This window comes from Salvelinus alpinus, chromosome 11 (genome assembly GCF_045679555.1).
Source record: "Salvelinus alpinus chromosome 11, SLU_Salpinus.1, whole genome shotgun sequence".
In the NCBI taxonomy this organism is placed as follows: domain Eukaryota; kingdom Metazoa; phylum Chordata; class Actinopteri; order Salmoniformes; family Salmonidae; genus Salvelinus; species Salvelinus alpinus.
Genome location: NC_092096.1, coordinates 47,236,296 through 47,250,037, shown reverse-complemented (window position 1 = coordinate 47,250,037; position 13,742 = coordinate 47,236,296). Strand labels below are relative to the sequence as shown.

The window sequence follows — 13,742 nt, the reverse complement described above, 5'->3', positions numbered from 1 at the left end:
ATGTCTGTCAGTGTTCCCCTTCATGCACCAGGATATTTTTTTCCATGCACAGAGGAAGAATTCAGGTTCCATTGCTTGTTCTGACCTCCTCTAAAAATAATGAATGCTGAGGGTAGTAGTGCAAGATCTTTTTAACCACACTAATTTGGATTATTAACATGAACAACTTGCAATTCAATTGCTGGAATATTCAAAGCCATCTATCCAACCCTTCTACTCAGATCCGGCAGTTCAGAGGATAGTTTCAAAGGTAATCAACTAGGCCTAATTATTGTTCATTAGCAGCATACTTTAGTTTGTGTGCCTATTATTTTACATTTAAGTATGACCTAAAGAGAAACGTATTCTGTTGTCATGGGAATGTAACACATTCCCCCCCAAAATGTACTTGTCCAACATCGTGCATAAAAAAAAATGTGTACCTTGTATGGCAGTGTTTTGTCTATCAATATAAAGCATTTATCTGTGAAATTAGACAATGAACTTGAACCCTGTTTCAACAAATAAAAAAAGCTTTATTTCCTTGTAATTTTATTACAATGTTATAGTCTTGTGAATCTCATGCATATTTTTTGATTGAAAATGGGATCAATGGGAGAGATTGACAAATACTGATTTCAAAACAAATGGACTACATTCTCATTGGACACATGGTCCAAGGTGGCTTAGCAGTTCAGACGTCTTTTTCTGTTCCGTATTGTTCGTGTCCTGTATATATATATATTTACACCTTTCTTCGCATATCTTTTATCTATTTTATTATCCAAGAACTCAACTACAAAAGCTTTCCTGCAAAAGCTTTCCTGCAACCCGCTTCACCAATTACAAAAAGTATTATTTACCTCAATCTGAAAATCCATCGTGGAAGCTAGCCAGGGGCTAATTCAGAAGCTAGCCTGAAAGCTAACCAGAAGCTACTCCGATAGCTAGCCAGAAGCTAATCTGTAGCTGCCCCGAAATTAGCCGGTTTGCTGGCTAGCGTTGGTGTTTCAGCTGCCCACGTTTAGTGGTCATCAGCTATTCCTTTAGCTCGGTAATCTACCGGCACTTTTGTGCAACGCGACTCGGACCGGAGCATTCCGGGACTCTTTTTCTCTCAGTTTCCCCGGATTCCAGCCGCAGGCTCTGGACACTTGCACCTTGATTTCGCAGCTAGCTAGCTGCAAACCGTGTGACTATTGGCTTACGTCGACCCCGGAGCAAACTCAAATCATTCTGGAGCTAGCCAGCTGAGGAGTTCCATCACCATCCGGACCCGTTTCTTTTGTTGCTGCTGCAGATACGGAACCCCACCGGGCCTTCACGACTGACTGCCGACGTTATCTGCCCGAGGGATTTATCCAACTGGCACCTCCGTCCCGACGTTACCTGAACGCTCATCTGAGGCCCGCTAATCGTTAGCTGTCTTATCGGCTGCTATTTGAACAAGTATATCGGACAACTATTATTATTATTATTATTTATTTATTTTATTTTTTCCTTGGGTCACTATATCTATTTTGCCAATTTGGATTGATCCCCTCTACCACACGGAACCCCACTACACGGAACCCCACTAACCTACCGACGGAAACGCACGAGGTATCTACAAACAGACCTCCATCCTATGCTGCTACCGATAGCCATATACCCGGCCAGCTGTCTGGATCGCCACGACCCCAACCAACCTCTACTCACTGGACCCTTATTGATCACTCGATTAGCATGCCTCTCCTTAATGTAAATATGCCTTGTCCATTGCTGTTCTGGTTAGTGTTTATTGGCTTATTTCACTGTAGAGATTCTAGCCCTGCTCTCTATACCATATCCAACCTCTCAGTTCCACCACCCACATATGCGATGACATCACCTGGTTTCAATGATGTTTCTAGAGACAATATCTCTCTCATCATCACTCAATACCTAGGTTTACCTCCACTGTATTCACATCCTACCATACCTTTGTCTGTACATTATTCCTTTAAACTATTTTATCGCCCCCAGAAACCTCCTTTTACTCTCTGCTCTAGTAGCTCTAGGCGACCAATTCTCATAGCTTTTAGCCGTACCCTTATCCTACTCCTCCTCTGTTCCTCTGGTGATGTAGAGGTGAATCCAGGCCCTGCAGTACCTGGCTCCACTCCTATTCCCCAGGCGCTCTCTTTTGATGACTTCTGTAACCGTAATAGCCTTGGCTTCATGCATGTTAACATTAGAAGCCTCCTCCCTAAGTTTGTTTTGTTCACTGCTTTAGCACACTCTGCCAACCCGGATGTTTTAGCCGTGTCTGAATCCTGGCTTAGAAAGACCACCAAAAATTCAGACATTTTCATCCCCAATTACAAGATTTTCAGACAAGATAGAACGGCCAAAGGGGGCGGTGTTGCAATCTACTGCAAAGACTGCCTGCAGAGTTCTGTTATACTATCCAGGTCTGTTCCCAAACAATTTGAACTTCTACTTTTAAAAATCCACCTCTCTAAAAACAAGTCTCTCACCGTTGCCGCCTGCTATAGACCACCCTCTGCCCCCAGCTGTGCTCTGGACACTATATGTGAACTGATTGCCCCCCATCTATCTTCAGAGCTCGTGCTGCTAGGCGACCTAAATTTGAACATGCTCAACACCCCAGCCACCCTACAATCTAAGCTTGATGCCCTCAATCTCACACAAATTATCAATGAACCTACCAGGTACCACCCCAATTCCGTAAACACGGGTACCCTCATAGATATCATCCTAACAAACTTGCCCTCCAAATACACCTCTGCTGTTTTCAACCAAGATCTCAGCGATCACTGCCTCATTGCCTGCATCCGTAATGGGTCAGCGGTCAAACGACCTCCACTCATCACTGTCAAACGCTCCCTGAAACACTTCAGCGAGCAGGCCTTTCTAATCGACCTGGCCGGGGTATCCTGGAAGGATATTGATCTCATCCCGTCAGTAGAGGATGCCTGGTCATTTAAAAAAAATGCCTTCCTCACTATCTTGAATAAGCAAGCCCCATTCAAGAAATTTAGAACCAGGAACAGATATAGCCCTTGGTTCTCTCCTGACCTGACTGCCCTTAACCAACAGAAAAACATCCTATGGCGTTCTGCATTAGCATCGAACAGCCCCCGTGATATGCAACTTTTCAGGGAAGCCAGAAACCAATACACAGGCAGTTAGAACAGCCAAGGCTAGCTTTTTCAAGCAGATATTTGCTTCCTGCAACACAAATTCAAAAAAGTTCTGGGACACCGTAAAGTCCATGGAGAATAAGAACACCTCCTCCCAGCTTCCAACCGCTCTGAAGATAGGAAACACTGTCACCACCGACAAATCCACTATAATTGAGAATTTCAATAAGCATTTTTCTACGGCTGGCCATGCTTTCCACCTGGCTACCCCTACCCCGGACAACAGCACTGCCCTCCCCTCTGCTACTCGCCCAAGCCTTCCCCATTTCTCTTTCTCCCAAATACAGTCAGCTGATGTTCTAAATGAGCTGCAAAATCTGGACCCTTACAAATCAGCCGGGCTAGATAATCTGGACCCTTTCTTTCTAAAACTATCTGCTGAAATTGTTGCCACCCCTATTACTAGCCTCTTCAACCTCTCTTTCGTGTCGTCTGAGATCCCCAAAGATTGGAAAGCAGCTGCGGTTATCCCCCTCTTCAAAGGGGGGGACACCCTTGACCCTAACTGCTACAGACCTATATCTATCCTACCCTGCCTTTCTAAGGTCTTCGAAAGCCAAGTCAACAAACAGATTACCGACCATTTCGAATCCCACCACACCTTCTCCGCAATGCAATCTGGTTTCAGAGCTGGTCATGGGTGCACCTCAGCCACGCTCAAGGTCATAAACGATATCGTAACCGCCATCGATAGGAAACAATACTGTGCAGCCGTATTCATTGACCTGGCCAAGGCCTTTGACTCTGTCAATCACCACATCCTCATTGGCAGACTCGACAGCCTTGGTTTCTCTAATGATTGCCTCGCCTGGTTCACCAACTACTTCTCTGATCGAGTTCAGTGTGTCAAATCGGAGGGTCTGTTGTCCGGGCCTCTGGCAGTCTCTATGGGGGTGCCACAGGGTTCAATTCTTGGACCGACTCTCTTCTCTGTTTACATCAATGATGTCGCTCTTGCTGCTGGTGATTCTCTGATCCACCTCTACGCAGACGACACTATTCTGTATACTTCTGGCCCTTCTTTTGACACTGTGTTAACAACCCTCCAGGCGAGCTTCAATGCCATACAACTCTCCTTCCGTGGCCTCCAACTGCTCTTAAATACAAGTAAAACCAAATGCATGCTCTTCAACCGATCGCTGCCTGCTCCTGCCCGCCTGTCCAACATCACTACTTTGGACGGCTCTGACTTAGAATATGTGGACAACTACAAATACCTAGGTGTCTGGTTAGACTGTAAACTCTCCTTCCAGACTCACATCAAACATCTCCAATCCAAAGTCAAATCTAGAATTGGCTTCCTATTCCGCAACAAAGCATCCTTTACTCATGCTGCCAAACATACCCTTGTAAAACTGACCATCCTACCAATCCTCGACTTCGGTGATGTCATTTACAAAATAGCCTCCAAAACCCTACTCAATAAATTGGATGCAGTCTATCACAGTGCCATCCGTTTTGTCACCAAAGCCCCATATACTACCCACCACTGCGACCTGTACACTCTCGTTGGCTGGCCCTCGCTTCATACTCGTCGCCAAACCCACTGGTTCCAGGTCATCTACAAGACCCTGCTAGGTAAAGTCCCCCCTTATCTCAGCTCGCTGGTCACCATAGCAGCACCTACCTGTAGCACGCGCTCCAGCAGGTATATCTCTCTAGTCACCCCCAAAACCAATTCTTCCTTTGGACACCTCTCCTTCCAGTTCTCTGCTGCCAATGACTGGAACAAACTACAAAAATCTCTGAAACTGGAAACACCTATCTCCCTCACTAGCTTTAAGCACCAGCTGTCAGAGCAGCTCATAGATTACTGCACCTGTACATAACCCATCTACAATTTAGCCCAAACAACTACCTCTTTACCTACTGTATTTATTTATTAATTTATTTTGCTCCTTTGCACCCCATTATTTCTGTCTCTACTTTGCACTTTCTTCCACTGCAAACCAACCATTCCAGTGTTTTTTTTTTTACTTTTTTTTTTTTAACTTGCTGTGTTGTACTCACTTCGCCTCCATGGCCTTTTATATTTTTATTTATTTATACATATATTTGTTTGCCTTCACCTCCCTTATCTCACCTCACTTGCTCACATTGTATATAGACTTATTTTTTTTCACTGTATTATTGACTATATGTTTGTTTTACTCCATGTGTAACTATGTGTTGTTGTATGTGTCGAACTGCTTTGCTTTATCTTGGCCAGGTCGCAATTGTAAATGAGAACGTGTTCTCAATTTGCCTACCTGGTTAAATAAAGGTTAAATAAATAAATAAATAAAAATCATATTTGCAAGACATGAGGTGAGTATCAAAACGTTTTTAAAAGATGCCCTTGCCTTCAAAGTTGAACCTCAGACAGATCTTTAGTATAATAGCCGTTAAGGTCAACTCATTAAGGGAGTCTGTTCTTTTGAAATAGCCTACATTTTCCGTATCATAATGAAACGACATAGGCCATTACAAAATCCATTTGACCTATGGGTCATTCTTGGGCTGCGGTAATATATTTTAGAAGTATACTATTTTTTAAAAGATAAAATACATTTTCTGAACACCCCACAACATTAAGTACATATTAAACCTTCAAGAAAACATTCCCCAACTCCGGCATTAAAGCCCTTTTATTGTCAATTTGTCTGATATGGACACAATTATCTTCAACCCTGTCACAGACAATATGGACGTCGTCTGAATATAATTATAAAAAGATACTTGTTATAAAAGCAACATTTACCTAATTCTCATGTGTTCCCCAAACCAACTATTATAATATACAATTCATGTAAAACCTCAAATTTACTATATTAAACCCTGAAATACACATCGTCAGCGAGCTCATTTAAATAAAAAAATGCTTTCAATTCAGAATTAACTAATCTTCTTCAGATTGTGCTTAACATTTCAGACTGAGCTCAGAAAGCATTAAATTCATATTCTTCTTTGCCATTTTATTTACCAAATATTGTCATTTGACGGGGTTGAGACTAGGGTTGAAAACTGTGAAAGGGTTAAAGAGACATCAGTTTCCATATAAATTAGTTTACTATCAAAATCCCTCTAAGATTTACCCCAAAACATTGCATTTCATTGTATGCAACCACGTAATAAGGACATTAGATATATTTAGAATACTCTGGGTTTTATTAACCAAACTGCAGTAAATATCTAAACAAATAAAAACCATCACGCATTAGAGTAATTAACATTCAACAGGTTATCAGAAAAGTTCAACGTGTCAAACTGTAGGAACATTTTCCAAGGGCGTTTAGAATGCTAGAACAGCTAACTACAGCACTACTGTCAGCATGACTATCCTTCTCTGGAGCACCATATTCATTAATTCATGGTTTTCTTCCTGAGAGTCTGGCCCACACATCTCTCTCAACGAGGCGGGATGTCACACGCTGTGGGGGTGGAATCGTCGACACCGGTGCCGCCCATTGACTCTGTACCGGCAACCCCTGTATATATATATCCCCGTTATTGTTATTTACTGCTGCTCTTCAAATTATTTTTCCTCACCTCTTTTTTTTTTTTTTTTTAGGGGGGCATTTTCTTAACTGCATTGTTGGTTAAGGGCTTGTAAGTAAGTAAGCAATTCACTGTAAGGTCTACACTTGTTGTATTCGGCGCATGTGACAAATTTGATGAAGGACTTCATCCAATTGACACCAGTGGATGTCGTCTTGAGAAGGCCAGAAAAATTTGTTTGGTCCTACACGACGCAAACATTTCACTTATACACTCATTCCATCCGTGCCGAGAATGATGCGTGCCTGAATACAGGTTATCATATTCCACTACCCAAAAAGACTTGGATTTGTCTACAGCTTGTGGATTTTCCTCATTGGCTGGCTGTTCTGGAGCAGCCAGGACCTTCTGCCTGAAATTGAAGTGATGCGTGTTAAAGCATGTACAGCTTAGGTCCTTCTTTGTTGAACAAAGGCAGCTGACATCACGAAACATCAGCTCACCAGGAGCAAGGATGATGACCTGGTGTACTCTCATGGTGGAGGGCAACGCTTTCAATCGGGTTTGGCATCATCTCCATCGCACATGCTCATTTCCTCTCCTTGCTTCTTTTGTATGCTGTTCCACTGGTCTCGTTCACTTAAAACACTGATATTTATCTTTTTCCCTGCCTCAACATTTCTTTCCCATCTGACGCGCTCTCTCAAGGTATTGTTCCCTTTTTTCTGGGTCAGCATTTTGACGTGCTCGACACTGCCTTTGTCTTTCTGCTGCTGATGTGGGCGCCATCATTCCCTAGACGTTTCAATGGATAATGTTAAAGCAAAGATTCTTAGAATATATACACTATAATCCTTGAGTAATTTAGGATCTAGAGTGACTTAAAGGAACAACCGAAGTTAAGTCTTGCCCAACTCTCCTACCACCAGGCTACATGCCTTAAAATATATTTTGTTCACATGGAACACATTACAACATGTTTATAAGTGAATATAAACAATATGTATAATTCATTTGTTTAGATGCAATATCCATAAATAACTCAACCCTGTCACAGGTTTACAACCCTGTTACAATGAAACGTGACAGTTGAGTTTTTTGGCTCAAATGGCCTCTGCTCCTCACGTGGAGAAAAACAGGATACACCATGTGTGCATGATATTGATAGATTTATACTTCAACCCATGAAATGAATATACTTTATACTTCAACCCATGAATACACATTGATAAGTACTAGTTTTCCATCTTTATTTCATCTAATGGGGTTGAGTTGGTCAGCTCGACGATCCCCACCGGACTTAAAAAAAACAGATGTGATTACTTGCCCGTTTCTATACCATTCAGTTGAAAAAAAATGTCACTTCCTGTTAATGATTGCACATAAGGGTGGATTGACCATTTTTATTCGTGGAGTTTGGTTGGCGTGACGGGGTTGAGTGTAGACTGAGGGACAGAGCTAAAATTGTGTGATTTTAATTCAATAATCATTAAAGTATTTTTTTTATCAAATAAATGCAACAAAACAAATGTTTGCATTAATGGCAAAAGTTAATTATGTGCACATTTTAATATTCATTTCCCAAGTAAAAATGAAGTGAACCGCTTAGGGGACATGACAATTGTCAATTGTTAAATCCACTTCAAAGCAGTGTAGATCAGTGATTCCCAAACAGTCCTCAGGACCCCAATGTGATTACAAACGTAATTAGTTGATTATTTGAGTCAGCTGTGTAGTGATAGTTTTTTGTCCTAAAAGCTGCACCCCTTGTGGTCCCGAGGATCGAGTTTGGGAAACACTGATGTAGATGAAGGGGAGGAAAATTATTTTTAAAACCACGGATTGTGTGCCAGAGGGTGAATGGGCAAGACAAAATATTTAAGTGCCTTTGAATAGGGTATAGTGTAAGGTGCCATGCGCACCAGTTTGAGTGTTTCAAACTGCAACGCTGCTGGGTTTATCCACAGTTACCTGTGTGTATCAAGAATGGTACACCACCCAAAGTACATTGAGCCAACTTGAACTGTGGGAAGCATTGGAGTCAAAATGGGCCAGTATCCCTGTGGAACGCTTTCGACACCTTGTAGAGTCCATGCCCCTACGAAATTGAGGCTGTGCTGGGGGCAGAAGGGGGTGCATTAGGTGGTCGAATGTTTAGAGTAGATAATATTCTGCCCATATGAACACATTTATTTTAAGCAATATAAACAGCTATGCATGATTTAACAGAAAGCAGCAAACAGAAACATTGTTTAACATGCTTTAACTTCTTTGGGACGGGGGCAGTATTGAGTAGCTTGGATTAAAAGGTGCCCATAGTAAACTGCCTGGTACTCTGTCCTAAAAGCTAGAATATGCATATAATTAGTAGATTTAGATAGAAAACACTCTGAAGTTTCTAAAACTGTTTGAATGATGTATGTGAGTATAACAGAACTCATATGGCAGGCTTTTTTAGTGTTTCAACTCTTTGCCTGTCCAAGATACAATGGAAATGGGGCCATGTTGCACTTCCTAGGGCTTCCACTAGATGTCAGTCTATAGAACCTTGTTTGATGCTTCTACTATAAAGGAGATTGAATCAGAGGTCTGGCAGAGGGCCACAAGCTAGTCACACGCATTCACATGAGGTCGCTTGCGTTTCATAGCATTTCTGAAGACAAAGGAATTCTCCGGTTGGAAACTTATTGAAGATTTATGATAAAAACATCCTAAAGATTGATTCTATACTTAGTTTGACATGTTTCTACGGACTGTAATATGACTTTGTCTGAACTTTCGCCTGGACCTGCCAGCGCGTCGTCAGTTTGGATTGTGTACTAAACGAGCGAACAAAAGGAGGTGTTTGGACATAAATGATGGACTTTATGGAACAAATCAAACATTTATTGTGGAACTGGGATTCCTGGGAGTGCATTATGATGAAGATCAAAGGTAAGTAAATATTTATAATGCTATTTCTGACTTCTGTTGACTCCAACATGGAGGATATCTCTTTGGGTTGATTGGGCTCTGAGCGCTGTACTCAGATTATTGCATGGTGTGCTTTTTCGGTATTACATGGTGTGCTTTTTCGGTAAAGCTTTTTCGAAATCTGACACAGCGGTTGCATTAAGGAGAAGTGTATCTAAAGTTCCATGCATAACACCTGTATTTATCATCATTTATGAGTATTTCTGTAAATTGATGTGGCTCTCTGCAAAAATCACAGGATGTTTTGGAAGCAAAACATTACTGAATGTAACGCGCCAAAGTCAACTGAGATTTTTGCATATAAATATGAACTTTATAGTCCTATGAGTGTCATCTGATGAAGATCAAAGGTTAGTGATTAATTTTATCTCTATTTATGCTTTTTGTGACTCCTCTCTTTGGCCGGAAAAATGGCTGTGTTTTTCTGTGGCTATGTACTGACCTAACATAATCGTTTGGTGTGCTTTCGTCGTAAAGCCTTTTTGAAATCAGACACGTTGGCTGGACTCACAACAAGTGTAGCTTTAATTTGGTGTATTGCATGTGTGATTTCATGAAAGTTAAATGTTTATTGCTAGCGTCCCACATATCCCAGAGAGGTTAATAAAAGACGCAGACAGGATATAAAGCTGACTTCACATTTTATAACGCTATATGGAAACTCAACACATCTTGGCGAAGTTGATTGCGTGAGGAGGGTCTGTAAGCTGCGTAGTACCTTCCACGGAAAATTTTGCTGTTTGTGTGTTCAGCACTTCCCTCTACCGCCATATTGTCTGCGTTTCCCCCATTACCAACTGACAGGCCTTTAAGCTGTTGCTGGATCTGGCTGACGTGTGTGTGTGTCTGCGTGCATGTTCCACGCTGTGTGTGTTCCATGCTCACCGCCATCTCCTCTGCGTTTCCTCTGTCACTGACTGACAAGCCATTGAGCTGTTGCTGGATCTGCCCCAACCCTGAGGGGAGGTCTCTGGCCGGGATGAACCAATCCTGGTCCTCCTCATCTAACATCTCCTGGAAACAACGCTCCAAGAACTCCTGCTCCAAAAATTCCTCTTCAACCTAACAGTGACAAAGGAGAGAGGGTTTAGTATCTACACTGGACAAATATAAAAACATGCAACAATAAGACTTTACTGAGTTACAGTTCATAGAAAAGGAAATCTGTCAATTAAAATAAAATGTATTAAACCCTAATCTTTGGATTTCAAATTACTGAGAATACAGATATGCATCAGCTGATGAAAACAGCTTGTCTGTCAAAATGTTGGTTATTAGGTTAAATTATTGCATCTGAGCTCCTAGTGCGGCTCGCCTTTTCTTTTTCAATTGGTCACAGATCCCGTACCTTTAAAAAAAATGTTTAAAAAAAAGGTAGGGGCGTAGATCAGAAAACCAGTCAGTATCTTGTGTGACCACCATTTGCCTCATGCAGAGTGACACATCTCCTTCACAGAGTTGATCAGGCTGTTGATTGTGGCCTGTGGAATGTTGTCCCACTCCTCTTCAATGTCTGTGCAAAGTTGCTGGATATTGGCGGGAACTGGAACACACTGTTGTACACGTCGAACCAGAGCATCAAAACATTCTTCATGGGTGACATGTCTGGTGAGTATGCAGGCCATGGAAGGACTAGGACATTTTCAGCTTCCAAGAATTGTGTACAGATCATTATGCTGAAACATAAGGCGATGGCAGCGAATTAATGGCATGTCAATGGGCATCAGGAACTCGTCACAGTATCTCTGCCCATTCAAATTTCCATCGATATGCAATAGTGTTCGTTGTCCGTAGCTTATGCATGCCCATACCATAACCCCACCACCACAAGGAACTCTGATTTGCTGATGTCAACAGTGTGAACACTCGCCCACACGACACCATGCACATCTACAATCTGCCCAGTACAGTTGAAACTGGGATTTGTCTGTGAAGAGCACTTCTGGGTTCTTTTATTTCAGCTCATTAAACCAACACTTTATATGTTGCATTTCTCTTCAATATATATGGAGGGAGACAGAAGCAACGCTCCAGGAACCCCTGCTCTGAAAATTCCTCCAAGAGAGCGGAGGAGGATATAGTTAATATGCACTCAGTGACCAGTTTATTAGGTAACCCACCCTGTTCACGAAAATGGTTCGCTCTTACAGACAGTGAGTCACGTGGCCATGGATTGCTATATAAAGCAGGCATTCAGTTGCTGTTCGATTGAACATTAGAAGAATGGGCAAAATGAGTGACCTAAGAGACCGAGTGTGGTAGGATCGTCGATGCCAGGCGCGCCATTTCCAGTATCTCAGAAACGGCGGGCCTCCTGGGCTTTTCACACACGTCTAGGGTTTACAGAGAATGTCACGAAACCAAATCTATTTTTTAAGTTTGGTTTATTTCGACTTTATTTAACCAGGTAGGCCAGTTGAGAACAAGTTCTCATTTACAACTGCGACCGGGCCAAGATAAAGCAAAGCAGTGCGACAAAAACAGAGTTAAACAAACGTACAGTCAATAGAAAAATCTGTATACAGTGTGTGCAAATGAAGTAAGGAGGCAAGGCAATAAACAGGCCATAGTGGCAAAGTAATTACAACTTAGCAATTAACACTGGAGTGATAGAGGTGCAATTAGAAATACTGGTGTGCAAAAGAGCAGAAAAGACCCAGAGTCACCTCTGCTGCAGAGGATACGTTCATTAGAGTTAAAAGCCTCAGAAATTGCAGCCCAAATAAATGCTTCACAGAATTCAAGTAACAGACACATCTCAACATCAACTGTTCAGAGGAGACAGTGTGAATCAGGCCTTTGTGGTCAAATTGCTACAAAGAAACCACTACTAAAGGACACCAATAAGAAGAGACTTGCTTGGGCCAAGAAACACGAGCAATGGACACTACACCGGTGGAAATCTGTCCTTTGGTCTGATGAGTCCAAATGACATGTTTGGTTCCAATCGGCGTGTCATTGTGAGACACAGTAGGTGAACGGATGATCTCCGCATGTGTGGTTCCCACCGTGAAGCCTGGAGGTGTGATGTGTCGCGGTGCTTTGCTGGGGACACTGATTTATATAAAATTCAAGGCACACTTAACCAGCATGGCTACCACAGCACTCTGCAGCAATAGACCATCCCTTCTAGTTTAGTGGGACTATCATTTGTTTTTCAACAGGACAATTGCCCAACACACCTCCAGGCTGTGTAAGTGCTATTTCACCAAGAAGGAGAGTGATGAGTGCTGCATCAGATGACCTGGCCTCCAATCACCCGACCTCTACCCAACTGAGATGGTTTGGGATGAGTTGGACCGCAGAGTGAAGGAAAAGCAGCCAACAAGTGCTCAGCATATGTGGGAACTCCTTCAAGACTGTTGGAAAATAATTCCAGGTGAAGCTGGTTGAGAAAATGCCAAGCATGTGCAAAGCTGTCAAGGCAAAGGGTGGCTTCTTTGAAGAAGCTCAAATATATTTTGATTTGTTTTACACTGTGTTACTACATGATTGTGTTATTTCATAGTTTGACTTCACTATTATTCTACAATGTAGGAAATAGTAAAAATAAATGAGTAGGTGTCCAAACTTTTGACTAGTACTGTACATAAATAAGGTAACAGTTTATTTAATACATTTGCAAACATTTCAACAAAAAAAAAACTATTTTCGATTTGTCATTATGGGGTATTGTGAGGAGAAACTATTTATTAAAATCAATTTTAGAATAAGGCTGTAACTTAAATTGTGGAAAGTCAGGGGGTCCGAATACTTTCCCGAATGCACTGTGCGTATGTATCACACACAAAAATATATGGGGGATTGGAAATGCAGACTATTACATTGATGGAATCCACAATATTGAAGCTGATCTAGCCCCCCCCCCCCAAAAATAAAAATAGGAAAACGTTTGTCTCAAACTGCTGTCAGAAGCATTGGCCTAGCATTAATATTGTGTGTCACTTCAGTGTGTGTATGTATCAAGTATTCACCCCCCCTTGGATTTCTTCACATTTTACAGTGTTACAAAGTGCGATTAAAATGCATTTGGCAATTTAGGCAACAATCTACACAAAGTGTTGGAGGAAATCCACAATTTCTTTAAAAGTTATCAAATTAAAACACCTTCATTAGAAAAGTATTCAC

General features: G+C 41.8%; 1 protein-coding gene across 11 annotated transcripts in view; it reads right to left on the bottom strand.

Moving 5' to 3' along the window:
- The window catches only part of LOC139534264 (polyadenylate-binding protein-interacting protein 2B-like), a 32,163-nt gene that overhangs the window by 5,644 nt on the left and 12,777 nt on the right, over window positions 1–13,742 (bottom strand). For 3 of the 11 annotated variants that reach the window (XM_071333283.1, XM_071333284.1, XM_071333281.1), the window contains exons 3-4: window positions 10,500–10,676; window positions 6,293–6,631 (exon numbers count right to left, since the gene is read on the bottom strand). In XM_071333283.1, coding sequence (XP_071189384.1) covers window positions 6,512–6,631; window positions 10,500–10,676 — 297 coding nt within the window. In that variant the 3' untranslated portion in view covers window positions 6,293–6,511. Of the gene's footprint in view, window positions 1–6,292; window positions 6,632–8,030; window positions 8,759–10,499; window positions 10,677–13,742 lie in introns of those variants that run through there. The other 8 variants (XM_071333277.1, XM_071333280.1, XM_071333276.1 and 5 more) reach the window with 3 other exon arrangements.